Raw genomic sequence first — 27,413 nt, forward strand, 5'->3', positions numbered from 1 at the left:
CTGCAGTAGGAAACTGCTAAATGCTCCTTACCTGTTCCAGCCTTGATAGCTCTGCTGATTACCAAATGTCTTTGCAAAGCAAACGGGAAAAAAAATAAAGTAAAACAAAATAAATTTTAAAAAAATCCTTATAAAGCAACAGCAACACACACAGCAACTGCTAGCTAAGCAAATCTTCCAAGAGATAGAGACTTAAAGCATGTTAGGCTTGCCGTGTCAAGGGAGACGATTTCATAGACTTCTTAAAAAGACAGTGACTTGGGTTAAAAAAACTAAAATAAGTCAAAAATGTATCAGCGCTTTAAAGGTTAACAGCCTCTGCTGTACAACATGCCTTTATCCAACCACGTCCTCCAGCACTTTTTTCAGCCCCGAGACCAATGAGCACAGCTAAGAGGAGGGCCTTGGGATGCCAGAGGGACTGGGTTATCCCCCTCCCCTCTCCTTTCCTCTCTTCCCCCTCCCCCCCCCTTTTTTTTTTAGTTTAGTAAATTAATGCAGCAAGAAACTCCCAAGATCTGGCAAGTCCTGGCAGGGGAGAGGGCAGAGGGGAAATCAAATGCATAAGGAGGACACAGAGCCACTTTCTTTTTGAGCGCAATGGGAATGCTTCCCAAGAAACTTCCCCTTTGCTCCCTTCTGCTTTAGCCGTAAGCAATGGGACACCTTCCCTACAGCAGCAATAACTTATTCAGAAGGAAAACAGCTCAGGAAGCAGGAATCAATAGCAGCCAAACGGCGGGCAGAAAAGCAGCACAACAGGGACTGCAGCACGGCTCCACACTGGCAAATTCCTGTGGATGTAATTAGGAAGAGTCGCGGCTGGAAGCAGAGATTAAAGTCTTGGGTTGTTGAGGGGTCCCTGCACCTCCTCCTCCCGTCACCCTGATGGCAAACCTACAACCCCTGCATCTGCCCCGCTCGCCAGCCTGATGTCCGGATCAGGATCCCGCTGAGGRGAGATTTCAGTGCGAGAAGTCTGATCCCTCCGGCCGCGAGCACTGCTGCAGTGGCGGGGACACAGAGAGAGGAGGGACGAGCCACGGCCGCGGCGGAGCGGAGCCGCCAGCCGCCTCGCGGAGCGCCGCGCACCGGCGCTGTCCAGGGTGCTGAGCGGGGGCGTCTGCCGCGGCGCTGCCCGGGGCGCTGAGCGGGGGCGCCCGCCGCGGCGCTGCCCGGTCGCCCCCGAGAAGGGCGCCTCGCTTCCCTTCCCCTGGCTCCCCAAGTGCCGTTCACTTTATTGGCCAGCCCCAGCGGCCCATCCCTTGCGGAGTACAAAAAGAGGAGAGAGCTGGAAAAATGTGCAACGTCAACGCGCTCGGAGTCTACGTGTGGGAGACGATCGTTTTCTTCAGGTAAGGCTCGTGTTTGCGGGAGCAGTGCGCGTGCAGCGGGCACTGCCTGGCGGGAGCAGCCTGGCCACTCGGGGTACAGATCGCACATTTAGCTCCAGCGTTACCCGCCGTGTTCCACCTTTCTGCCTTTTCATCTCTGCTTGGTTGCCTGGGACTGACTAGCTCAGAGCCCCGGGCTCGGGACTTTCCGCCGCTTTAGGAGTTACTCCGTTTAATTAGCACTGCAATCTTGCTAACCGCAGTGCTGAAAACACCGACCTCGGCTGGTTGCAAAGTGACAACTAGCGGCAGCTGGGAACGCTGCACTTCAATTTACCCGGGTAAATAGCCCTTCCTCACTCCCTCCCCATCCTCAGACTGCAGGTTAAGATAAATTTTTGTGGGATGCCTCCGCTATCGAATTTTGTTATCCTGAGAAATTGCAGGCTTCCTTTTCAAGGAGGGTTCAGCCCATGACACCAGCTTGCTGTGTCTACAGGCACTGAAAACGCACGAACAGGCACCTTCCTTAACAACTTTTTTCTTTCCTGCAGTTTGCAAAACCTTTTGCTTGCTAAACCTAAACAAATATTAAAGGGGACAGCAGGACCGTTTTTGCATTTATATCCAATATTTATTAGTTATATTTTGAGTCCTTGTTAGACGCATTCATTTTTTTTCATTAAGGGCTAAGGAAAGAGAAAGAACTTTTTAATCTAGAAGTGTTTCTTCTCCACATCTCCTTCAAATGCTTCAATTAGATAGACAAACAAAATATCAAGAGGTGTAAAGCAGAAGCTCTTCTCTATCTCCGTGAATAATGAAATCTGAAGTAGTGACAGATAAGATACATGCAATTTAAAGAAAAAAAGAAAAAAAGCTGAAGGGCTCTTAGACAGATCATCTCTGATGCATGGATTCCCCTACATCTCCAAGTCCCATCTTACAGTTTAAGATGAAAGAAAGGATACTATTTACATATACATCATACATTACCAGAGAAATACTTCTTATTTTACAAAACACAGTAACATTCTTGCTGACACTAGCAAAACTATTCTAGCTAGTTTTATTTTCCTTACAAGCGCTTGCCTTTCCAAGCCTGAGACCTGGGCCATCTCCACTTCCTCTTTCTGTAATTCAACAGAAGCAAAGACACCAAGATTGCAGGATCAAATGAACACACTTAACACACACTATTTGTTAGGAGAAGAAAGAAAAGTTCTGGAAATAAGTAAAAATCACCAAAATTCAAGCACTGAGCAACATTTGAGTATTTCAAACTCACCCTTTCAAGTCTTACTCAGCCACAACACAGAGCAGCACTGCATGTTATAGTGTGACAGACTAAAAGGAAGCATATGTGTGCAAAATAAGCCCTTTAATTTAGCAAGGAGAGAAATAAAAGTCAATAGTGAATCCCTTCATACCACCACAAGCACTCTGGAACGTTGTCCAGAAATAAATGGATGGCAAGAAAATGAAAAGGAGCCTCTCCAGACCAGAGTGTCCTATGGCCCTGGGATTTAAAAGCCTGTCAGGCTTTTCTATCAACTGCCTAAACAAYTGAAATTGATGCACACCTATCTTGCCTAACGTGTTCAAAAAGGTACTCATGTATCACACGTCATGACCTACACACTCTAAGCACATCAGAGTCCTGAGCATTCAAAACCTCGATGAATTATAACCTTCAAGTTCTAAGGTTTATACTGTTATATATATCTGTGCACACATATATACACATAAATAGTACATATTTTATATAACATATGCCACATTTTATATATAACATATATGCCATATTGTATTTCTGAAAGTTTGGATCTTAAAATACACAAAGCTTTTTCAAAATTGCTTGAAAATTCAATTATTTGGAGATGTYAAAAGCAAACTATTCTATGAACCGTAATCATTTTTCATAAAGAAACAATGCAATAAGTCTATTCAGCACCAACTCCAAGCGATGTTTTTCCCTTCTGTGCGATACGCAGTCAATTTATTAGAGATCAGAAGTCTATCAGCCTTTCTAATTGAGAAATAGCTTTGTTGTTACCGTAAGAGGAAGTTTATTCATTAATAGCCATTCATAAATTTAGTGTGCCAATTATTCACTCAGTCATACATAATGTTAAAAAACCAATAACCTAAAAATCCATAATGGAAGTATGAACTGCTTTAAATTACAAGATCTACCATATTTTTACTGTCAGCCTGTCAAAAATATTCCATTTTGCGCTAGCATATACACTGCAGCATCACAATAAAGGAAAAATCAAGATCCAAAAGGAAAAAATACATACGGCAGATACAGAAAATAAAACGAGATCTGTTATTTAGTCAGTATGTCCTTTGCCAGCCTTTAAACACAAGACCCTATGGGAAAGAATAACAGCTGGTGTATGAATGCAAACATTATGATATTACCAATATAGTGTTTCTTTCCGTTACAGTTGGAGTATTTTAGAAGGAATTTGCCATAAGCAGCTTATTCCAACACGCATTTCTTTATGCAGAAGTGATTCCTATTCTGTTACCTGTCTTCCCAAACTGCAGTCACTTATCTGTGACCAGGAACCTGGGTAGAAGCAGAGATGAGGATGGGGTTGGGAATGGGAGATATAACGGTTATTCTGACAGACAGGCCACTTAACCTTCCTTATAGATCTCCACAAGGAGAAATGCCAGTTCTTGAAAATAATAATGGACTGGATAATACTTAGGATTCCTTCTCTGCTTGTATCTGTAGAGACATATATAACATCCTTCTGAAGTACATGCACTGTACATTCATATCCCAGTTCAGTTGCTACATTCCTGAGGTAGAGCAAAAACCACTGGCCTTGCCAGGACTTCATATTATACTGTAGTATTTTATTAACTGTAGCAATGCAGAAATACTGCAGCAGGAGCCTGTCGGTGGGAATGCCCCCTTGTATGGATTAGGGGACAAAGATAACCGAGCATCTGCAGTTTGACTGACTGGACAATGTCCTGTGAGTCTTCAGTGAYCTGAGCCCATTTCTTACACTATATGCACTTCGGCAAATAATCTGCCAGCATCTGGTCTACTGAACAGAGATCAGAGCGGACCCCTTCTGAGCGATTCAACACTACTGCTTCGAGAGATTCACTGGCTCAAAGTTGCTGCTGGCCTCAGACCCTGGTGGAGTGCTCTAATGAGTATTTTCCTACCCCATCTCTCAATACCAGTGCTCCTTCCCCAAACCAGCTTTTAAAGCAATAAAAAGAGGACATCTTGATCTATGCCTTTATTAATCTTGCGGAAGACACTTTTTCCAAAACAGACTTAACAGATAAACAGATAATTGGAGAGCTGCTGATTCCAGTATAAGGGAAGATTGAAGGAGGAAAAGGGGAGCAGAAATGCATGCAGCTCCCAACTTTCTGCTGTGCCTCTGCAATGCTAAACAGCACTGCAGAGATACCCGTGAGCGAAGCATTAACCAGACTCCCAAGCTAAGCGACAGGGCAGATATTCCCTGCAGTAAARAGTGCTTTCCTCATGCTAACTACAACCTACCGAAGTTGTGCCTCATGACCAACTGTACCTCTGCTCTGAACTGTCAACTTCTCCGTGAAATAAAAAAAAATCATTTAGAGCTATAATGTCTAACACTTTGCTAAAGTTGCTCTTCAGCTTCTGTGGTCTGTACCTATAAYGGCTCAATTAGAAACTCCGCTAAAAGGGTTACATATTTAAGGTTTAAAAATGTGGTAAGGTAGACAATTCTACCAAGACAACCTTATAAACCATTCCATAAAGAGATTGTTTTCATCCCACTAGGAGGGCAGAATATTTGAGACTTTGCTTACTGTATGAACTTAACATACATTTCCATCTACACAAATTATAGCATTTCAGTTGCATTTTAGGCGATTATCAAAATAAATTAACAGAGTACACAGAACATTTTCTAATACGCTTTCTAATCTTAATCTGCCTCTCTGATCAGTTGCCTCCCGACAACCTCAGATTTGCTCTCTGGACAGAACAGAACAAAAGAAAGGCTCCAGAGATATCYGGACAGAAACTCTCTTCCTGCTCCCTCCTAGCAGTAGATGCAAAGGACAAATGAACAGTATACAAGCAAGATGCTTCACAACAGCATTGCCAAAAACGCTGCTGTTTCTCTCCTGCACTAACAAAATATTCCTTGCTTCCAAGACACTGGTGCTGTACAGATTTTCAATAACACAGACTGACTGTTCACCTCCATTCCCACTGAGCATTATACTCTTCTATAAAAAGCCCCACTGGCAAAACACACATTTACTGCTCAGACACTACAAGTGAGCTGCTTCTGAAAAGAAATTRCATTCATTATATGGGGGGATCCTGCCCTTCCATATGAGTGTTACATCATATGAATCATCAGTGAAGATTTTCTTCAAGCACAAGAATTTAAGCATGACAGTCTAGTCCCTCCTCATTCCCATCTTCTCATGAAAGAGCTACTAGAGTGCCTTGCATATGAAGCAAATGGCAGCAAAGTGCCTTCTGACTCAATGTCTTGGATTTAACAGCACAGTCTAAAGGCTAAGAACTTCACTACCAATAAGCAACTCAAGCCAAGAAGGATAGCACTTAAAAACAGCAACATGCTATAATTGCACTGCTCTTCAACAGACACTTTCCATATTATGTTTGCTTATGAAGTTTAGCTCACCAGACCTTCATGAGCTGATGTGGACAGAGAAGGATGCCAGTATCTGAACTAAGATTTGAATCAATGTCCAGAATTAAATTATTTTATTACTCCAACACTGACCAATGATCATCAGTGGCAAAAAGCCAGCAGAGAGGCCTACTCTCATTTCATCCTTGTGCGCAAGCTAAAGGCTTTCCAAATTTCAGTACAAAAAGCTATCTGACAAAAAGAATCTGACGATCTTTGAAATCTAACTGTTATTTWGGCATCTAAGACAGGCAAAGGTTTTAAGAAAAAAAATCATGCTTTCTTTAGCTATATCAAAACTACATTTAAGTATGTCAAATCACCTAAAAACTGTTCACTGAATTTTACTTGCTCATTTTCTGTAACTTTTCAGCTTTTCCAAGAATCCCAAAGTGACTARTATTAACAAAAGCTAGGTTGATAAGATTTTGATTTCTATTCATTATCTGTCTGTATCAGCTCTGTTGTAGCACATTAAAACAAGGTTTCACTATTTAAAAAAAAATTTAGATTTGCTTTTTGCTTTAGATTTGCTATTCTTACTTCATCTTATTCTCTTACATACATATCATCATCAGAACATTATATTCTCTTATATACATTAAAAAATAATCATCCAGCTTAACCTTCCCGCCATTGTTTGATTCACCAATTTTAACAAGTAATCACAAAGGTTTTTGATAACTTTAGTTCAGAAAAAAAAAAGAAGTTGCTAAACACTAGGGTCTGAGGATGGATAGAGAAAAAATAAAGCAGTGAGAATTCTTCCTGCAGATGCAGTGCATTGTGCTGGAAGGATTATGAGCAGCAATGAGCAGACATCCTCACTGGCTGCCTGTTAGACCTGCTTGCAGAGCCCCAGGAAAAAGAAAATAATAAAAATAAAGGAACTTTTGCATTGCACTTGACATTAAAAAGATACTGCTGATTCAGCAGGTCATTTTCCCTTAAAGGAACAAGTTTACACCTTTATTCTTCTACCCCTCCATTTTCCCCAAAAAGATCCAACAATTTTTATCTGCTTTTACAGAGCCAGACAACAGACTATCTCCCACACAGGGAAAAGGGAAACATTGCTATTTCTTAGCCATGATGCTTAGCAGGTACAAAATAACATAGTCTCCTCAACCTCTTGGGAATCTGCCAAATTACTCCAGTTCATCTGGTCCTATAGATCTGTATGCTTTGATCCCAGTGATGTTATAGATTAAGTACAATTACTTCCAAGATGTTGCTAAATTTCTACTTATACTTCAGGGGACAGATGCTAAGAGACTTGATCTTGGTACACTTCAAAGGCCAAAGCACAGAGAGGGCTGCAAAGAACAGAAATAGATGAAGACAGATGTACCTGTCACCTACACGCACCAAGCACACCCTACTATAGAGACAATTATTCCATTCATACAATGCACCATGGTAAGCTGCTGATCAGGGGACTGCACCACATCTGGCAGGTATATAGACACAGCTGGCATCCTGTAAATATCTCTCTGCTGGATGTAAGTGGCAGCTGAGAAAAGCAGGAGAAATCTTAAATTTACCAAGCTCCACAAAATCTGATTTGAGGGGGTGAGCAGAAGACCACCGCCACATACTGACACCTGCTTTCCTTTCCATTCCTCTCTTCATTCTCTGAGGCTTACAGTCCTCTAGAGAAAAAGACAATCAGAATGCAAATGCCGGAGCAGACTCTCCCGGTAACCCCATTGTTTCCGTCTGTGCCTCATTGTGGAGTGGCTAAAGAAAGGAGAGGCTGCCAAGACAAGAAGTGCCGTGTGTGTGGAACTGCAGGGCTTGCAGTGCCATCAATCACTGCACGCATTGCCTTCAGAGGAGAGCTGCTGAAAGCAGCTCCCCCCACACGTCTGATGTATGAGCAATTTCTGCCCCTATGGTTACTCGCCTGGAATGCAGATATTGCCCCCCAATGCGTGCAAGGCTGAGGGTAAACACACACAAGTCAGTAAATAGCAACCAAAAATGTGATCAGTGCTGGAATAAATCACTATCACGTGCATTTGTTTAAGCAGAAAATGCAGCTGAGCAAGAATCACGCAAAAAGTACGGCAAATTCATTGCTTCTCACCTTTGCTATATTTTCCTTGGATTTTTTTTTAATCTTTCTTTTTAGAAAATTCAAGTAAAAATTTGTTTCTGACACAGCCCAAATGAGCACAGACCCCTCCTTCTGCCATTTTTCATGGACAAGGTCTGAAAACACAATGGGTCAGCTGCTGTTTAGCATCCTTTAAAGAACAATTAACTCCAAGCAGCTTTGTAGGTGCCAAGAACCCCTGTGCAAAATGGATAAAACCTTCCATGATGATCCACGTATGGATCATCATACGTGATCCATTACAGCGGGATCACGTATGACTGCATTCGGGTGTTGGGAAGCGAGGTGCTCCACACTGCTGGGCGAGACAGCCGTTTTGCAGGCTGTACGCACTGCAAAGACACACTGAGGACAAGTGACTTTTCACGTGGTTTCTTTACAATCTTTCCTCTCTGTTCACTCCTGCTGCTTTTACCCTCCAGAAATACTGCCATGAGCAGGGCAATGATTGTTGACATAGACACAGGTTTTTTCTCCCTGCATCWGAGCTCCTGAGACCCGCCTTACAAATGGAAGCCTGTGCATCGCATCCCTCCTGCCGCCCCTGCGCATCTTCCAACTTCCAGCCCTGCCCACTGCACCCAACGCAGAGCCGGGGGTTAGAAATCATCTGCCAACAACATGGCTGACAACGGACAAGCCCCATTAAGGGCGGCTTGCTCGCCTGCAGTACCGCAGGGCCTGCAGTGCTGCCAGGGTTGAAGAGAGGCTTTTTTTGTCAGGGAGCTGAAGGGAATGAAGTCAGAGGCAGCCACGGTGGGGAGAAAAGTCCTCTTAGGCACAGCGCAGCATTCCAAAAGTTGCATTTTATCATGGTTCAGAAATACGCTGATAAATTACACAAATAATCACAGAGCACAAGGGAAGCATTCATCTCTAAATGCCTTTAAAAAGCAAGGTATTTGCTGCATGTAYGTTTCCCCCAAAGCGATGCCAATTTGACTGTACTTTGCACGTGTCCAACAGCATTCATAAGAACTAAGATTATTTTAACATTTTCTAACTGAATTAAATTCTCCGCTGGTCAATTCATTCTACACAATATAAAACAGACCTGAAAAATATACCTGACAGAGTCCCTGTTTTACTGCAAGTCCCACAATTTTGCAGGTAGGTTGTACATGTTACCTCAAGAAACCTTCTCAAAAGACGTGTGGTAAAGTCTCAAAAGATAAAAAAACACCAGCACTGCGCATTGGATGATATAGTCTTTCTAAAGCAATTCTATACTCTACTCATACCATTTCTGATTTATCAAAAAAGAAAAAAGCAGTGAAAATATTCTTATCCAGTCTTAATAAGCAGCAGAAACCTTTAAACTAAAACTAATTTTTTAAGAAAACAGCCATAACAAACTATTTGAAATGTTGAAATTGCAACTGATAGTGCGACTGCAGAGCTATAGATAGAACATCAGACGAGTGTCAGAAAATTCTAAGAAATCGCAGGTCTGTGATCTAAAACCTGACATCAATAGAGGTTCCTACTGCAGCTCTCCATCCAAGAACTAAATCAAGAACACATCAGTGAACAGACTTTTCTTACCTAGAATTTGAAGCCTCATCTTATAAAGACATTTTCCCCTTTATTTACGGTATTTAGGAAGGCACTTTATGCATAGCTTTAAACATCTGACTAGTCSCCTTGACTTTAAAGGGAATATTCAGAGCATGCGAACCTAGACATATACTTCTGTCTTTGTAGGCTTTTCTTCTTTTGTTTTTCTAAAAGAATGTGCTTATAAGCTTTTTTGTAAGAAAAAAAAAAAAAAAATCTTGACTATTTACACTTTCCAGACTCTATGCTGGCATTCCCTGAATTTACTTCACAAATGGTTAAGACTTACTAACATTGATTTGCAATTCTCCATAGTTYTCCCTAATAGTTTTCTTAACGTGTTTTCTCATATTTTCTTAATATGTTTGTAAATTTAAGTGGCTTAGGATCATATGTGCCAAGAAAGTCACTCATGCTCCAAGAACATTATGGAGGACAGTGTAAATAACGTCAAGAGGGAGAGCATCCATGGCTTCATAACTGAATTTAATGCATTCACATAGCAGGCAGGAGAAACAAAACTCTATGGGGTGCTGTAAAGAAACAACTTGMCTCAGTTTGAAACACCAACCACTGAAAGCTCTATTTGCAGCAAGTGCAAAGAAATCAAAGGTGGGAATATTTCCTTCTGTTTTTTATGGCATGCTTGGAGGTCAACAGGGAACGGGTGCAAAGCACCYGTGCTGTGAAGGAGCATGTTCACTGTCCGAAAACACTTTGACAGGCAAGAGTAACCATGCAACATACAAAAGAAGGATTTGAACAACAGCCCTTTTAAGAGCAGGGATCTTGGGTATAACAGAGCAGTATTTCTAAGCACTTTGTTGGTCTCACTGCACCATTCGTATCTCGATTATGTATCATATGCAGTTTTCTTTTACCCTCTTCACTGGTATTCTAGCCATTTTTTATTTTCTTAGCGCTCTGTCCAGGCAGTCTGTGACTGTTCCAAGCCTGGTGGCTTTCCATAGAGTTAATCAATGTAATTGGGATGTTTTATAGCTCTAGACAGGGTGTTTTGCCATATGGGGTAGGAGCCATGGGCTGCTGAAATGTGGCAGCAAAGCACRGAGCCACCTGAATGCTGCAGTCTGAAAAAAGATTTTTTTTTTTTTTCCCCTTCAAGTCAGTGAAGTCTTTGCTGCTTTCCCTGGCTAGGACTGTTCAAAGAGGGTTAATTCCAAAAACCTCTGGAAAAACGCATCCTGGTTCCTGCTCTCCTGTGCAGGCACAGGGACCAGTGGCAACAAGTTGTAGAGGACCTTTCACCCAAAGAATCCCAAAGTGCTCTCAAAGCTTTAACCGAATACATCCTGCGGCTACTGCAATGCAGCTACTTCTGGTGCAAAAGCCAGAACTGGTTTAAACAGCTCACAGCAACAAAACACAAACGTATAGGACAGAGATAGAAGTATTTTACAAACGTGTCTTTTCCTTTTCCTCCTCTGAATCTTTTTTTAATTAAAAAAAAATGTGCCTCTGTTCCTCATTACCTGTTTCTTCAGCCAAAATCACCTTTCTCAGTGGCCCAAATCTTGTATTTCAGTCTTACTGAACGTGACTGTTTTTCCACCCTGTCCAATGAGCCACGTCTGCTCCCTGCTTCTATTATACATGCTGTCAGATAAACTAAGAAAATAACCAAACGCCATTTTTTCTTTCCCATCATAAAAATTATCTTTGTAAATTCATCCCTTAGTAGGTGTAGGGCACATTACATCCAATAATGCATATACTGAAACCTTCACATGAGTACAACCACAAGGACTGCAATCATCACCGTGATGCCAGCACACCTGTAACTCACAGCTCCTTTCTTTCTGCACCACATCAGAACAAAATTCCAGCATCACAGTTCCCTTCTCCCGCCATCTCCACTCCTTTCATCTCATCCATCTCTGAGCTACAAGCCAGAAATACTAGGACAACATGACAGAGAAAAATATACAGAAAATTAATTTCATTCCTTTTAATTGAATTGTATATCAATATTGATTGTACTATTCATTTGGATAGCAAATCTAATCATAAATATATATRTATCTCCCTGCTTGCAATCTCTGCCAAGCACTCCCAGGCCAGCATCTGGCAGCATTTCCCTCAGGATCGCACGGTTGATAGGCACTCAGAAACAGTCTGGTGCAGGTTCTAGGGCTTCCCCATTTCCTCCTCACTAGGAAAGTTCTGGTCTCGCCTCTGCAGAGGGCCAGATGGAGCCAGTAGCCTCAGTTCACACTGAGAACTGAAGACAGGCTAAGCGTCCTTGAGCTCACGGCTCTGCTCAGAGGCCTTAGTGCCTGTCTGGCACCATCTTGGGCAGCAGCTCCGCAAGCCACCGTGATCTGAGCAGGGAGGGGGATCAGAAGCACCAATGGTCGAGTTTGCAGCTGACCTTGCTGCATTCCCACACARTCCCTTCCCATGGGAAGGACTGCCATGGGTAACGCAACTCTCGCTAGTTCATCCCAGACAACGCGATGCCTTTCTGGGCCTGTGTTCTCTTTGCAGCGATGCCTCCTAGGAGAGTTTGATTATCAGAGTCGGTGAAATTACACTGCTGCATTCCTGGTCCATGACACTGATACAGAAGTTGCATCTCTGCTATACTAAGTCTTAGCATGGAACATTTTCAATTGTCATCAGAGAGTCAACAGGCCTAACTTTTCTTGTAAAAGCTAATTACAACCAAAACAACTCATCAACTGACCTCTTCCCCACTCCCCCCACACACACAAAACGGCAAAGTGCAGCATGTTTTGCAACCTGAAGCATCTCAGATAGCTCCTTGATCACTGTAATAGACCTTGTGCTCTCCCTGCTTGCCCAGTGCAGTTACCCAAGCCGCTGCAAAGACAACCTGGGTTTTGCTCCTCAGGAGGTGGGAGAGAAGGAGGAAGGAAAAAAAAAAAAAAAAAAAAAAAAAAGATTTCCAGGAAGCAGAAAACCCAAGACCACCATAGAAAATCTTCCACAAGCTTTACACCAGAGGATAGCAAATGCAAACAGCATAATGATATGAAGCACCTGCTATGCAGGAACAGCAGGAATAATCTGGGATAATCTCCCACCCACCAGTCCTAAACACCAGCTCTCACAAGACTGGCACTATGGGATGGGATTCAGCTTAATCCTCTGCCCCACCGAAGCATTATTTCTTGGAGCAATCCGAGACCCTACTCAGCCTGCAGCGCTTTATGTTTTGAAGATGGCGTGAACAGAGACTAGACACAGGAAGCAACAAGCTACAGGCCACCAACCCTGCAGAATTAATTTTTGCAACTGAGTAACTATTGATCTTGTTCACAGGCTGCTAATAGAAGTTCTAACATTGCTCACTTTGCTTTTTCAAATCACCCCCTCTCCACGAGCATAGCATCCTAGCACCTGCCCGCCACCTCCAGCACCAGGGTCCACAGCGTGGGACCAACCAGGTCACTTAACTCACGGTCAGACACCATCGGGCAGCAGGGCCGCCGCAGAGAGCCGGGCAGCCCCGCTCCAACCGCTCCCTCCGYGCGACCGTTAGTGGCGTCACAAGGAACCAACGGTTATAGGTGTGGGCAGCGAATAGCCGCTTCTGATTGGCTCGTTCGGGTTCCCACGGCGCTCAGCCATTGGCTGCCCGTGCTCCCACCCCGTTTCTGGAAGGTTCTCTCACCGCCTCGCTGAGGCGCCGTGGTATCTGCTATTGCGCAGAGAGCCGCGGGGAACGGGGCAAGGCGGCCGGGAGCAGGGCTCGCTCGCAGAAATGAAGCTGGAGGTGTTACTTTAAATAAGAAATTTGAAGAATAAATATGCAGTTCAAACCTACTGTCAGGGAGAGACAGCTGCGCCTTGAGACTTGGTCTCTCTATGTGCCTGAGCTCAGGGGGCCAGGGCAGCTGCAGTCCTAAAGCAGCGCAGGAGCAGCACAGGTGCTTTTGTGTGTGAAATCACAAGCACAGGGAGTGATTTCCATCTCCTGCCTCTCTGACCCAGGGAATTAGATTTGCCTTAAAACTTGGGTTATTGAGCACATAYGCTTGGTCAGTTTCACTGCAAAACACTTCCAGGAGCATTTAGACCTGACTCAGGCTGCAGGGGCTGTAGACAAGACGAATCCCAAAGGAGACGGCAGCATGGTTGGTCAGCTGAAGGTCCCAGAATAGGGAGAAGCCCAGGGTCCAAGAAACAAGTTCCTCCTGCATCCCGAGACCAAGCACTGCTCTGGTGAGGCCCAGCTTTGGAGATGCTGGGGCAGCCAGTTATGCTACACACCTTAGGCTGCCCTAAAAACTATTTCCAATACTCTGCTGCGATACCTACCCACAGAAAACATGACATTTGAACGGCAACAGTGTGAACCATCTCACCTGAACAACTGCTCCCAAGACATTTGCAGGGCAAAGGCAGAAAACACACACAAATACACAAAAATGCAAAATATGCTAGAGAAAATGTTGCAAGTGGCACTGAACCCAAACYGCACAGAACCCAACCATAGGGGTAAATCCAGTGCCTTTCTCTCCAGCTACTGATGTTGCACCAATTGGGTTTCATGACAACGTGGTGTTTCTGCTTCTTGCAGAGAAATACTCCTCTGCAAACACTTGCTTTGCAGCAGCATTATTTTTCCTCTCRGAATTAAAGATTAACGATTAAGTTATTTGACAGGAGAATAGAGGTCCGGTGCTARTTGAGTTTCTAGGCCTCTCTGTGCAATAATAATAACAAGTTTTCAGTATCAGCACTTCACCAGAACTGGACAGTTTGCAGTGTCAGACTTAGTTAGAAAGGAAGCTAAAGAAACAGGCACAAACAAGCATAAAAATAAAGCACACAGGCCATATAAAAGAGAGGGACTCAAAGCCAGTTGGGGGGCTGTGAACAGAACAAGCTGACATGTCTGCGCCGCTGGAGAGMGCCCCTTTCTAATTCCCATACCATCATTTATTCAAAACAAACTAATACAAAGACAGAGGAGCCRGTGCCTGTGTAGGTCGGAGAGAAGCCAGTAGTAGGTGTCCTGCAGAGTTAAACCGCTCCATTGTAAGGAACACGATTCAAGGCTGCCCTGGGCCTGCCTATGCACCAGCATTAATATCGAACGAGCTTGCTGGCCCCTTGAAGCCGTCCCTTCCACTCATGCCCCCGTGTCTGCCTGAAGCCCRTTCTCAGCCAGAGTCACTAGGGATTGCACCAGTGTAAATGAGATGAGCCATTTTCTGGCTGCTATCAAAGTGCACCAAGACGCTCAGATACCCCTCTTGGGCTAATTTGGGGAAGCAAGTTTGCAGTTCACCTAGTGTGGCCTCCTCTTCTTTATTTGGAGAATAGATTTTCCCTATGCTCAACACAGTAACCCACGCTCAAATTCCAATTTCTTTAGGAACATTTGGATTGCTTGCTGATTGCCCCCTCCTGTCTGTGCTGGGCCACAGGGGAGCAGTCCTACGTGTCTTGCAAGGATTMCTCTATAGGAACTAGTGAACTGAGAAAACCCCAGAAGGTTCCCAAGGCTGCACATTTGGCATTAGCCGAGGGAGACTTGAAACAGAGCTCAAGCTGATGCCTTTTGGTGCACCGAGTTGAGCGGCTGTAGTGAAACTTGCTTGTCACATCTAGCACAAACATTTCAGGTTAGATACAGTCTGTCCCTCTAAAGCCTGATATGGTGAGGCCAGCCCCTCTGTAACTTCCACTGCTGTTTTCTATTACTACTTTTGAGCTAGGAACTGGATACTTCCACCTGCTGCCCAGATAGCCAGCTCTTGGGAAGGCTTTGCTGTTCCCACATTCTCTGCTTTCTGGCCTCGTGCAAGTCCATGGGGAAATTGTTGCAAGCCAGTGGTTTTAGGAGAACACTCAGTAACCAAAGGGAAACAGGCAGAAACTCGGCAGTTTGCATTCCTAGATCATTTAAATAGGATACACAGCAGTCAAACAGAACTAAAACATCCATCAGGAAGCCTGAAGAAAGGAGGTCTGAGGTCTCACAATAACTAGATTAGGGTAGGGATAGGTGGAGGTGGTAGAGCCTCATTTTGCTGGCTTTCCTTCCCCCTGAGCTGTCTGCAGATTTTAAATATTGAAATACTCGACAGCTTGAGTTTAATTCTCTTCCCATGAGGATGTCCCAACTCTAACATGTTGCTTCCTGCCCAACCCACAGTGCCTACAAGAGGCAATGCAAGAGCTGAGCAGTATTTGTAAAGCATTTTGTGTGAAAGCACCAGGGGAAATAAAATCTTTGCCTAAGTCSTTGTTGTGCATTTTTGATCAGTTAAACAAATGCCTGCTAGATTTTGCATATAGAAGTAGATTACTGGGAAAAGAAGCTATCGTTTTTCATAAAGATGAATTTCCTTGTAGGAACTGAGACCATGAAATTAATTCCACTTGCAACTTAGAAGCAGAAAGAATCAGAAAATCATCCCCAAGACTAGYAGACTTGCTCATTTGTGATAGCATGACCACATACTCAGATGGGCTCTTGAACTGAATTTACAGTAAAGCTGAACACCAATTTTTGTGCTCTTTGACTCTATTTCTTTTAGATTCTTTTTAATTATCTTTTTGCACTTAAAGCTTATGAGGTTTGTATTGCTTCTTCCTATGCCTCTCTCCCACCCACAGATTTTTCCAATTCCATGTTTTCCTCCAGTCTGTAGTTAGCGAGAAGTATACGCAGTCAGTGCGTACTGCAGTATTTGACATCTCACTGCTGAAATGGCAGGAGCCTTTGGTTACCAACTCATTTGATGCTTAATTGAAATCTTTTCTCTAGACTCATTGCCATGCAGACACTCTATTGGAATGCAGTCAGTTTTGCAGCCCAGTATTGATTGCCTCCCCCTCCCAGCCTTCCTCCTCTGCGTTTGCAAGTTAATTGCACCGCATTGTCTTCCTTTTTTAAAAATCACCCGCTCCACAACTCCAGTTACCTCTGAAACACGCTGGTTTAGCCCTGCATAGTCCCCTGGAGCAGAGAAGGGAACAAGTTAAGATACAGGATTAGGCAGCAGTAAAAGCCAGATCAGCTGGGGGAATCAACTAGTTCACATAATGTTTGGACTGAGAGAGGACTGCAAAGGCAGAAAGGGCAGATTAAACCCTGGTTTTAGATTATCTTACCAGAAGCGGTCTGGCATTCATCTCCCACCTTTATTACAGAAATTAAACATATTTTTTCAACAATAAAAAAGCTGGCAATCCTACATGCCTAGTACAAATGCAACTTGCAGTAAAAGGCTGGCTGCATTTGTGAGGTTGCAGGATTGGAAACCAAAAGTTTGTACATGATGATCTGCTGGTACTAGAGATGCAAGTCAATATAATGTGCATGTCCTCAATGACTCCTGCCTTTGAAGTTATGGTACCCATTAGAAGTGGACTTGTAAGTCCTTTAGAACCCCATCCATTTCCATCTCCCTTTTCTAGGCAACATTGGTTAGAGTCTTTGCAAATGGTGAAACCATGAATCTCACCTCTTCCTGAACAGATTTATTTATTATACATTTGTACTGCAATATTGTCTGCAGACTTAAGCCAACATCAGGCATCTGAACCAACAGGCAAGGACAGATATTGCTCTAAATATCATGTCCTAATTACCATCTACACCTTTTTGCTTATCTTGGTTATTTACACCACTGTTTCAGCAGGAGAAGCGATCTGATTTTTTTTTATTAGAAGCACATGGTGGGAATTCTATAATAACGTCTTCCCTCTTAGAAATTGACCTTTCCTGCAAAATTGAGAATGAGAACTTCATACCAGGGATCCCTCATTCCTGTGCAGATGGCAGAAACAAGAGTCTCAGTAAGCCAAAGTCATGACCTGGCAGATCTCACGGACTCCCATTGAGTCAGGAGATGCTGTCAGCCTTGGTGAGATTTCTTCAGGGGAGCATTTCCAAGATTTTCACCCTTTTTGCCCCAGAGGGGCATATCCCAGACAGATTTTATTTCCTTTCATCTCCCATCCCAACAGGAGTAACATTCCAGGTTTAWACGTCAGCTACCTCTCTGTCCGGACACTGCATTGCTGTACGGAGCTCAGAACTCTGCATTGCAGGTACCTATAGGAAATGCTGCACTGACTGGTTGCAGGGAGCAAACCGGAGTCTGTCGCATTCCAGTCCCAAAGGCTCTGCAAGAACTATCCAATCCCATGGTGCCCATTTAAGCCACAAATTCCAGATTGATCTGATCCTATCCGCCTTTTGGAAAATTAAACTGTCAGGGTACAGGATATCCTCCCTGCTATTTGCCATATAATTAAGCAATAATTTCTGCCCAAGGCTAATCTCTGAGTGTATTTTTCCTCTGGAACTCAGTGCCAGAGTTCACATTTCTGATTTAGTGGCATGCCAGGGAGCTATACCTAAATTCACCAAAGGATTCTCTCCGCTCATCATCTCTCTTCTCACTCTCTACTCATCATCTCTACTTTGGTGGCAGCTGGGATTCTATATTCAGAGATGTTTGGGCTGGGCAAACAAATTAACACAAACCAACCTCATTAGGAATCCACATGGGTACCCATACCGCCTCTTAGTGGGAATGAGATGCTGACTGCTCCTTTTCTGGAGCCCAGGCGCTCCTCAGCATGGGATATGTTTTAAAATTTCTTTTCTTTTTCCTACTCKCACAGCTTGGCAGCCTCCAAAGAAGCTGAAGCAGCAGCACGATCCGCCCCCAAGCCCATGTCTCCTTCCGATTTCCTGGATAAATTGATGGGGCGTACTTCAGGATATGATGCCAGGATCAGACCAAATTTTAAAGGTATTGGAAAAAAAGAAAACAAAAGTGTGGTCTTATGTTGGGTCAGAGACTGCATACAATCCTAAAGAATATCTKTCCTAGCTATATATGAATTACAAAAAATATTTATATGAAATATGCATGCTCATGAGAGACTTGGTATAAAGGTGTCTTGCAGAGCTGATACTATTGTGAGGTCTGGATGGACTGCTAGTTTAATGCCCACACACATATAGAGATCCCAAGCACTTGGGCTTTCACCACTTCCATTCCTGTCGCTCTGCATACAGGAGAACTGGCTGTGTCGGATACGCTGGATGTCAATGACTTCTTAACCGCAGTCAGGAGCAACAAGCTCCTGCTAAAACTACAGATGAGATTCAGGAGGGAAGTCTGTCATCRGCCTAGACTGATGCTTGACATCAGCTCTACTGTTACGTGGTAGAGAGGGGCCTGTCTCTAACTCAACTAGATGGGTGAAAATAACTGAATGCGAATTAAGGTACCAGATACATTTGGAATGTATGATGCRTAAGTAGGAAACAGTCACCTTATTCCAAAGTTGCATGAAGTAAATCATCCATCCTAAATGAGTTTTGATTAGAAGGCACACATTTTGTTATCAATATAGAAAAGTTACTTCAGGAGTTATTCTACACAAGGTAGTCAAGCATAAACACAGCTCGTATCCCTCCTTCTTGCAATGCCAAAGAACCTTCAAGACAAAACAGGGCGCAAAATTTCTTTAAACAAATGAACAAAAATTCCTCAACACTTTAGCAAGAAACCAGTACCAAAGCTAGGCCATCCTCCCTTGAAATGAGACAACTCAGTTTCTTGGACAAAAGMGTAGGGAAGCATATAGAAGGTGTATACTGATTTTTGATCCTCTATTTGAAGTTGCTGGAGGAGCGAAAGCCCCCGTTGCATTAATAGGCAAGGGAAAAGCAAGACAATGAGGCAAGAGTGAAAAATACAGCAGTCTTGGTGTTTGCACTACGTAAAGTACCAGGTGCCATCACAGGAGCACCCTGTCATGTCCGTGTGCAGTACGTGCCCAGGGACAGCACATGCCTCTGTGCAARCCCACCTCAGACCTGGGAGCAAGTTGAAATGAGCACGCTTGGCAATTTGCTTTGCTTTCCTGGCAGCTGGACTCCCACCATGCTGCAGCAGCTGACTCCCTCAGATTGCATCATTCCACAAGGTTTCAAGGGAACAGCTTGGCCTGGAGCTTAAATCACTTGTGCCCTATACGGCCCAGCTCTGTTACCACTCTTTCACTGCCTGGTACATAGCCAGGTTCTTCATTGTCCAAAGGGCCTGAGCCCTGGAGTCTTCAGTGCACATCCTGGACAGCTAACACATCCCCTCTGCTCAGCTGCATGAACATGCTTTTATCTGTAGAGCACCATGCTCCCTATGGAGGCTCAGCACACACAAAGTTCTCTTACCAAATCCCTCTAACAAGATCTGCAAAGAGMTCCAATTTCCACTCAGAAGGGCAACAACCTTGTAAGAACCTTTTACAACCAGCTAAGCATTTACATAGTCCCTGGCAGCCACGGAGTGGTAAACCAGCCCTCAAGAGAGGCAGTGGGACTGCTCTTTGTGCTCTTAAAGGAGTTTTCTAACTCCTTTAACAAGGGCTTTAGAAAAAGGAGAACAGAGGGAAAAAAAAAAAAAAGGAAAAACACATTTATGAACTGTCCTTCTCAGATTGAATTGCCCTGAATTGGTACCTAGAGATAAGGTGGGACTTGTCTCAGCCATTGCCCAGCCCTCTGAGGTACTGGTATCATTTGCTTATTTTGTTTCCTGCCAGTGGTTCTCCCTCCCTCCAGGTACCACAGGGCAATGGTAACGTAGGTCTCCCAGGACTCATTAACAACAGGTACTAAGCTCTGTCCCAGAGTCTTATACCCAAAGATGGCTAGGAGGCTTTTCTCCTGGTAATCAGCTAGATAACAACAAACTCTGCTATTTTAGCCAAGTTTCAAAAGAGTTAAAGAAATGCCCTGTAGACCTTCCTACCACTAAGTTATGTACACACAGCAAAGAAATTAAACTTTAATATTTAATGAAAKGTATACATTATCTTCCTGCTGAAGGCAGCTGTATTGCAATTCTACTCAAGATAATTTAATTTCACTTTTATTTCAATGAAGTACACCTTCCCCACAGGGCAGGTTTGCTGGCTTAGCCTCCCACACATAAATCAGGGTCCAATTTATATGGSAGGTATAGGAGATATTTTACAGAGCTTGGGGTTGTAGCCATCAGAGCACGTAATTTAAATTAACTGGCAGTAACTCATAAGGGCATTTTAATGGCTTAGAAATAAATGAAAATAATACCAAAGGTATATACCAGATTGATTTTTGAGGAGGAAAAGATTAACAAAGAGAAGACCACAGGTCTTCTATAAATGCAGTCAGGGTTGGACTTAGCTGTGGGAGCTCYCACGTTTCTGAGAGCTAGGAAAGGGCATCTAAGCTTTGGTTTAGGTGGGAGAATGAAGGTAGCAGAAGGAACTGGGTGGACCCAGTAGATGTGGGACAAGGGGCTCTGTGCCCTGGCTGCGCATTCCCAGGCAGGAATATTATGGGAAGGGTGAAGCCGGGGCTGAAGCCTCCTTCACACTGCAGGTCTGTCCAGCAGCCAAGTTGATTAGCTCCAGATCTGTATTACACAGGCTGATTAAAACAAAGCCTGGCAGCTATAAGCCTGCTGGATAAGAGTTGGTGAAGGTGGAGGGATTAAATATACAACCACTTTGTATCTGATATTTTAGCCTGTTCCTGTGTCTAGCAGTCTGGAGAAGGGGTTGTGCAGATTGGACAGCGTGTGAACTGCTGCCAAGCTGGCAGAAGGCTGCCTGCAAGCTGGTTAGGCAGAAATCTGCTCAGATTGCCTGGGACTTGCACCAAAAATTCCCAGGCCATTACACAGCTCTTATGTGGCTGTGATCTTATTCCTAAAGTAGACAGGTACAAAGTTTCAGAAGAGACTAAAGCAGGAGAGAATGGAAGAAAATCCAGGAGGAACAAATCGGGTTCCAAGTGTTACTTAGTAATCAAGGAAATTCCATTAATTTCCACAGGAGGAAATTTGCACTGATTGCAGACACAAGTCTCTCGTTAAAGCCATTGGCCCTAAGTAAGTATTTCATTTCACAGCAGCTGCCAGACTGCAGATGTGGCCTCAACAGGCAAATGTCAGCTCCCCTGAGTGAGGCTGAGCCATCAGACAGTGCTTGAAACGCAGACACATCATCCGAGTCCCCATAAAGGATGRGGGCTTAATCTACAAGACTACACTCTCCATTTCCACAGATCTGTTTCTTCCAAGACACATCTATCACGGGGATTTTACAACACTAACTCCCCAATATTAAAGGAAACCTTGGTCCTGGGGCAATATCCTCAGTGTCTTGGGGCAGGAGTGCCTGCTCTCTCCTCCCACAGACTCATCTTCTCTACTAGGACTCTTCTTCCCCATCATACACTAGGCAAATGCAAAAGAGCAGGAGTCTCTTCTGCTGCTCAACTAGCCTTGATAAAGCTCTAGAGAAACCCTTTGGTGGACAAGCCACTCTTCCACGGAAAGCAGCACAGACGTAGCTCTGTTTCCAAATTGTTCTCCTGCTTTTTGTCTTAGGATCTGCAGCTTCCAGCATATTCCTGGTTCCAAAAACAGAGTTTCTACCACCTCAAATTTGTTAGTCAATATTATAGATCGCATTCAGTCCTACCAATATGACGGGGAACAAGAACCAGTAACCACACAAACAGACTGAACCTCAAACCCCCCATCTAACCACATTCATCCTTTAATCCCTTATTCCACTCCTTTGGTGGCTCCTTATCTTTTCGAATATGAACATGCTAAGCAAAGCTTCACAAGCAAATGAAGCCTAAAAAAAGAGGCATGGTCCCAAATCTGAGAATAACCTCCCAAAACGTGACAGCTAAGAATTTCTGCTGGCAGAGCCCTGAAGTCTCCTGTCGGTTGCTGCAAGTCACAGCAAACAACTGTCATCAAGTGGGGCGTTCACTCCATTACTCAGCCTCATCCCTACAGTGCACTCGGAATAGCTCTGCACAGGAKGCCTTATAGAGCCTAGGGACCTAATTCAGACACACCAGATGGATACTAAAAAATAGTATTTAAATAGTTACCTATCTCTAGACATAGAGAGCCTTTGAATAGCTTCTTGGATCTCCCCTGGTGCTGTTGGAAGCAAGAGGAACTTAGCATCCATTGCAGTGATGTTGAGATGTCTAGGAATATGCCCTGCCTCACTCTTACCTATCTCTTTCCATTAATAAAAGTATGTAAATGCTCTCCCAAATGGGGAAAACAGTGTGCAAGCAGAAGTATTATGCTTGCCAGTGTCTGACATTAACTTTGCACCTTAGCTAGGCTGAGTCTGGAGTCCAGACGTTATGCCAGTACTTGCTACTCAGTCATGCTGCTCTCACAACAGGATTTAATATCGCAGGGTGCGAATATTTTGTCTCAAACACAGGCTGAATTACTGATTCAATTTGTATTTGTCACACAGGCCCACCAGTGAATGTCAGCTGCAACATTTTCATCAACAGCTTTGGTTCAATTGCAGAAACAACTATGGTAAGTAAAAGAAAAAAATAATAACAATGTGTTCAGACACTGGTTCGGTCTCATTTCCAGCAAGATACTCCATATTAATGTGACCAGTGAAAAATGGTACCTCTATGCTCCTTTACCTCAGGTTTCAGTAAATTTTTTTAATTAAAAAAAAAATCAATATTGTCAAGTCCCAGCCAGCTTCAGGTGAAATTAGTGAACATAGCTAAAGACTGGATCCAATTTGCAAAGCACCAGGAGGAGACAGTCATAAGAACAGGAACTAACGATTTTCAGGTGGAACAATTAAAGATTGGTTGTGACATAATCAGTGAACAGCAAAGTGAAGCAAAGTGAAGTGGAGGTGCAGTGCCATCCTTCTGCACTAATTAAAGATAATCCAACAATATGATGTTTACTTAACACTTTGGTAATTCTTTTTCTAGCAAGTTGGTGAATGAAGTATGTAAAACTCCAGTCCGACTTGTTCTGTGCATTTAGACAGGATGTCACAGGATTGGACACACATACATGGTCACCCTTTGACCAAAATGAGTTACTTGTAACACAGGCACTGTCAGTGGAGAACAACCTCTAGATACCTAGAGCTGTGCATTTCTTAGACCACTGTTCATCTTCTTCTAAGGTTGGGGGGAAGAGAGAAAAGCATATTTGTAGATTCATTTGTATATAAAACATGAGAAAAAGATTTGGAATTGGCATGTGGACTAGTTCCTRATGCACATTTTACTGAATACCTCTCTCACGGTTACAGGTGATAAATATTCTATTTGTACAAAGTTCAGCAGAGAAGATCCACAGAGTATAAGGGAAAGAGGCAGGGCCACAAGAGATCTCTGTGCAACATACAGAGCAGATTATATAATTGCATGTTTTGCATCGTCTCCATCCTACATTATGAGATACATTGAAGCAGTCATACAGAAAAGCAGAGCATCTCAGTAAGCAAAATATTCCATAAAATTATTGCCTATTGACATGAGAGATGGAGGTACAGTTCACTCCTGAGACATGCTGCAGGGACTGTCCCCTCCAGGTGCCCACCATTCTGTATTCTATTTTCTGTAGGAAAAAAAGTCTCCTGCGAACTCAAGAACCCCCTCTGGGCATAATACTTTGTCTAGAAATACCCAAGTCAGCTCTGACAAGCTAGTCCAGATGCCAGGCTGACACAGCATTACACGCAACCTAAAATACTGCACTTCTTGTCAGCATTTACAACTGTCCCCAAAGAACACATGTGAGACAGGTATTGAAGCATCTAAAAAAATGAGAGCCCAGCAAGTGAGAACAGTCTTCAGGAGTTTCTGGCTTTGGATATATGCTTGCAGAGAATCCAGACACATTCACCCCACTATTCAAGGATGCAGCACATTCCAACAGACGGCATCAGCTCCCTGCCACAGTTCGTGGGAAGAGCAGAAGGTCTTTCATGGAGGGTTCTTGAGACTGAGATATGACTGCTTTGAATGAGGACAAATAATCAAGTTATGTGTGAAAAGATGCAAGAGAAAATTCAACCATCTTGCACTAAAAAAGGCTGCACTTCACCACTGGCCCTAGCACAGCTAGCTACAGTAACAGCTGCTTCACTGGCCTCAAGAGAAAAGACAATGTGGTGCTTCTTAAAAAAAAAAAAGTGCATATATACATGCGCACACGCACACACACACACATTTTTATGCTCCTTAAGCATGGCTAGATTCAGACCCAGGTTATGGAGTACTATACTATGCTGTAAACGGTAACTATTTCACTGGTATTTGCAGGAAAAGAATCACAGATTTATATATTTATAGACATATGTAATTAGTGAAATCCTAAACATATACCTGCAGTGGGACTGTTAGTTCCCACAGACAGCACTGCTGCTGGCATTTAAGCTTACATTGGCCAAATCCCAGAGACAGCACAGAGCATGAGGTCAGCATGCAGAGGATTAGGGAGGCGGGAAGGGAAGGCTTCCTCTCAGCTTGAGGGAGAAGAGGAGGAAGAGAAATGGAAGAGGACTAGGGCAGGGTGGGAGGGTGCTGAACAAAACGAGTTCAGTGCAGTCACCTGGGAATTCAGGTGTGTGCACATCAGAAGAGAGGTGAAGGCAGCACAGGACCTCCAGAACAGACTGAAGGCTGGTACCTGCCCCACAAGGCTTCAAAAGGCACAAGGCACATGAAAACTCTAAGTAATGATAAGAAAAATCAGAGATAGAAAGTCATCCAGCAAAGAGAATTCCCCAGGGCATAGTCCAACTAAAAGGTGGGAAGCAAACCCTTTCAGCACCTTGTAGAGCTGGAGACCAACACAAAAGCTTCTGGTGGTACGCCTAATTGATCAGGCATTTATGCCAGATTGTGGCACGTATCATACATCCATCTACCTTGCCTGGAATCAACTCCAAGAAGAGCAAGGGCACCTGCAATTGGGAACCTATTCCTCCAAATCCAGCAAGTGCTTCAAAGGGAAAGATGTAACAACTGCAAAAGCCAGACAGATGGGTGGACGGGTCTAGACAGCCTCCTTCTGTCCCAAAGCATTACTACAATAATGAATCCAACAGCAGGGGATTCCAGACAACAGATACAACATGTACTCACTCTATCAGCTTACTTTTATCAACAACTTGTCCTGTCTTTATAACAACACCAAACCACACTTCCCCCTAGATTTATCAGTGGAGGGAACCTAAAGCAAGGCTACAAATTCCTTAGACCAAAGGAAGCAGAAATCAAGTGTCTAGGGAACAGGGTCTTTGGCTTTTCTTTGTAGCACAAGAGAACTGCTAGGATTATCTGAGCACTTCATCTAATAAATTTCCTCCTATAGCAGCATACTCAGAATTAAGTGATGCCCTTGATTTCTCTTTCTGTGGAAGCTGCTGTTTTGTTTGGGGATTGAGCAGATGGGAGTGTTTTGTGTACAATAGAGGCATATGGAGAACAAAGTATTTTTGGATGTGAACACATAAAATTGTCAGGAGCTGGACTCTCTGCCCAAGATGACCCTTCCCAGTTCTAATTCTAAGGGCCATCATGACACAGACAAGAATTTGAAAAAATAGCCATCACAGGCTTCCCGGCACAGTTTATATATGCAAATTTATCACCTTTTTGCTGATTTTATGCCATAAGTATTCCATCTAAAAAGCGCAAACCAAATGTAATTCTCCAGCTAGCTACAACTCAACCATATTTGCTCTTTGAACATCTAACGCAGACAGAATAAACTGGAGGTTGCAGTGGTTCCACTGTAAAATATGTGTTCGGAGACATCTCTACACCAGCTTTCTGATCAGATAATGAACCATTTCTGCAGAGTGGACCGAGCAACTCACTCCAGCCTCACAGTAAATGTGATTGAAAAAGTGTACGAGCCACACATGAAATACTGGATCCACTTAGCCCAAGACTACTCTGGTGTCCACCAGTTAGTTACCACAGTGCTGAATGTACCCTGGAAGGAGGTAGTTGCAGTCTCATATGTTAACATGTTATTCACCCCAGGCTCCTGGGCCAAAGTTCCCTGGAGACGAGTTAGGAGGGGCCTTCCCACTGTCTTCTACTAAGAGAAGCTCATATTCAGTTGATTCACAGGCATGTGGTTAATGTCCAAAATCCTGGTCATTACAACTACAGCAGTCATTTTGTTAACAAGTCTCTTATGCCCGTTGTGGTACCAGTATGAACCCCACTATGCCACTCTTCAAACCAGTGAATTGCAGCAAAATCAGTGAATTTACTCCAGTGACAGAGCTTCAAAGCTTATCTGCAGTAACACAGACCCTGTAAAAAGATTGGCTTCCTAATTCCCCCCTCCTCCCTCCAGCAGTTCATCAGACTAAGAACATTTCTGGGCAGCTACCACTGAAGTTTATTCCAGACATGAGTTTAATTTCTGTTGTACATGAAATAAACTCCCAGCTGAAGCTGACCTGGTAGCATCCAGCTTATTTGCAGCTGAATAAGCAAAACAACCTTTTGCTTGCTACCTGTTAGGCTGGCGACACTAATTTCCCCAGACTGCAATGGCTGCAGATCTTTATGCATAGAAAAGGGAGAATTCCAAGTATATGGTTTGTTCAGGGAGCTGCTCAGGCCATGGAAAGTGGAGATTCAGGGTTATTTTCCTCTTTCAGGTGTGCGTTATTGGCTAGTCCTGCAGTAAGACACTTGTTCCTGGCTGTCCATAGTTATTCACATTTTCTCAAGACACATTATCTGTGGGAGACAGATATGGATAATTAAGTTGGAGGGACCCACTAGGACTTGTGGAGGGAGCATTTGAGATACCAGCAGAAGGAGAGAATGTTGTGACTTTTTTTTTTTTCTCC

At 43.6% G+C, this 27,413-nt stretch overlaps 1 protein-coding gene across 2 annotated transcripts in view; it reads left to right on the forward strand.

The window, feature by feature from the left end:
• Window positions 1–1,270: 1,270 nt before the first annotated feature.
• The window catches only part of GLRA1 (glycine receptor alpha 1), a 36,294-nt gene continuing 10,151 nt past the window's right edge, over window positions 1,271–27,413 (forward strand). For both annotated transcript variants that reach the window (XM_026047656.1, XM_026047657.1), the window contains exons 1-3: window positions 1,271–1,355; window positions 18,345–18,475; window positions 23,022–23,089. In XM_026047656.1, the coding sequence (XP_025903441.1) occupies window positions 1,300–1,355; window positions 18,345–18,475; window positions 23,022–23,089 (255 nt within the window). In that variant the 5' untranslated portion in view covers window positions 1,271–1,299. The remainder of the gene's footprint in view (window positions 1,356–18,344; window positions 18,476–23,021; window positions 23,090–27,413) is intronic.

The sequence above is a fragment of the Nothoprocta perdicaria genome, unplaced genomic scaffold, assembly GCF_003342845.1.
Source record: "Nothoprocta perdicaria isolate Ctin4 unplaced genomic scaffold, notPer1 scaffold_5, whole genome shotgun sequence".
Classification (NCBI taxonomy): Eukaryota; Metazoa; Chordata; class Aves; order Tinamiformes; family Tinamidae; genus Nothoprocta; species Nothoprocta perdicaria.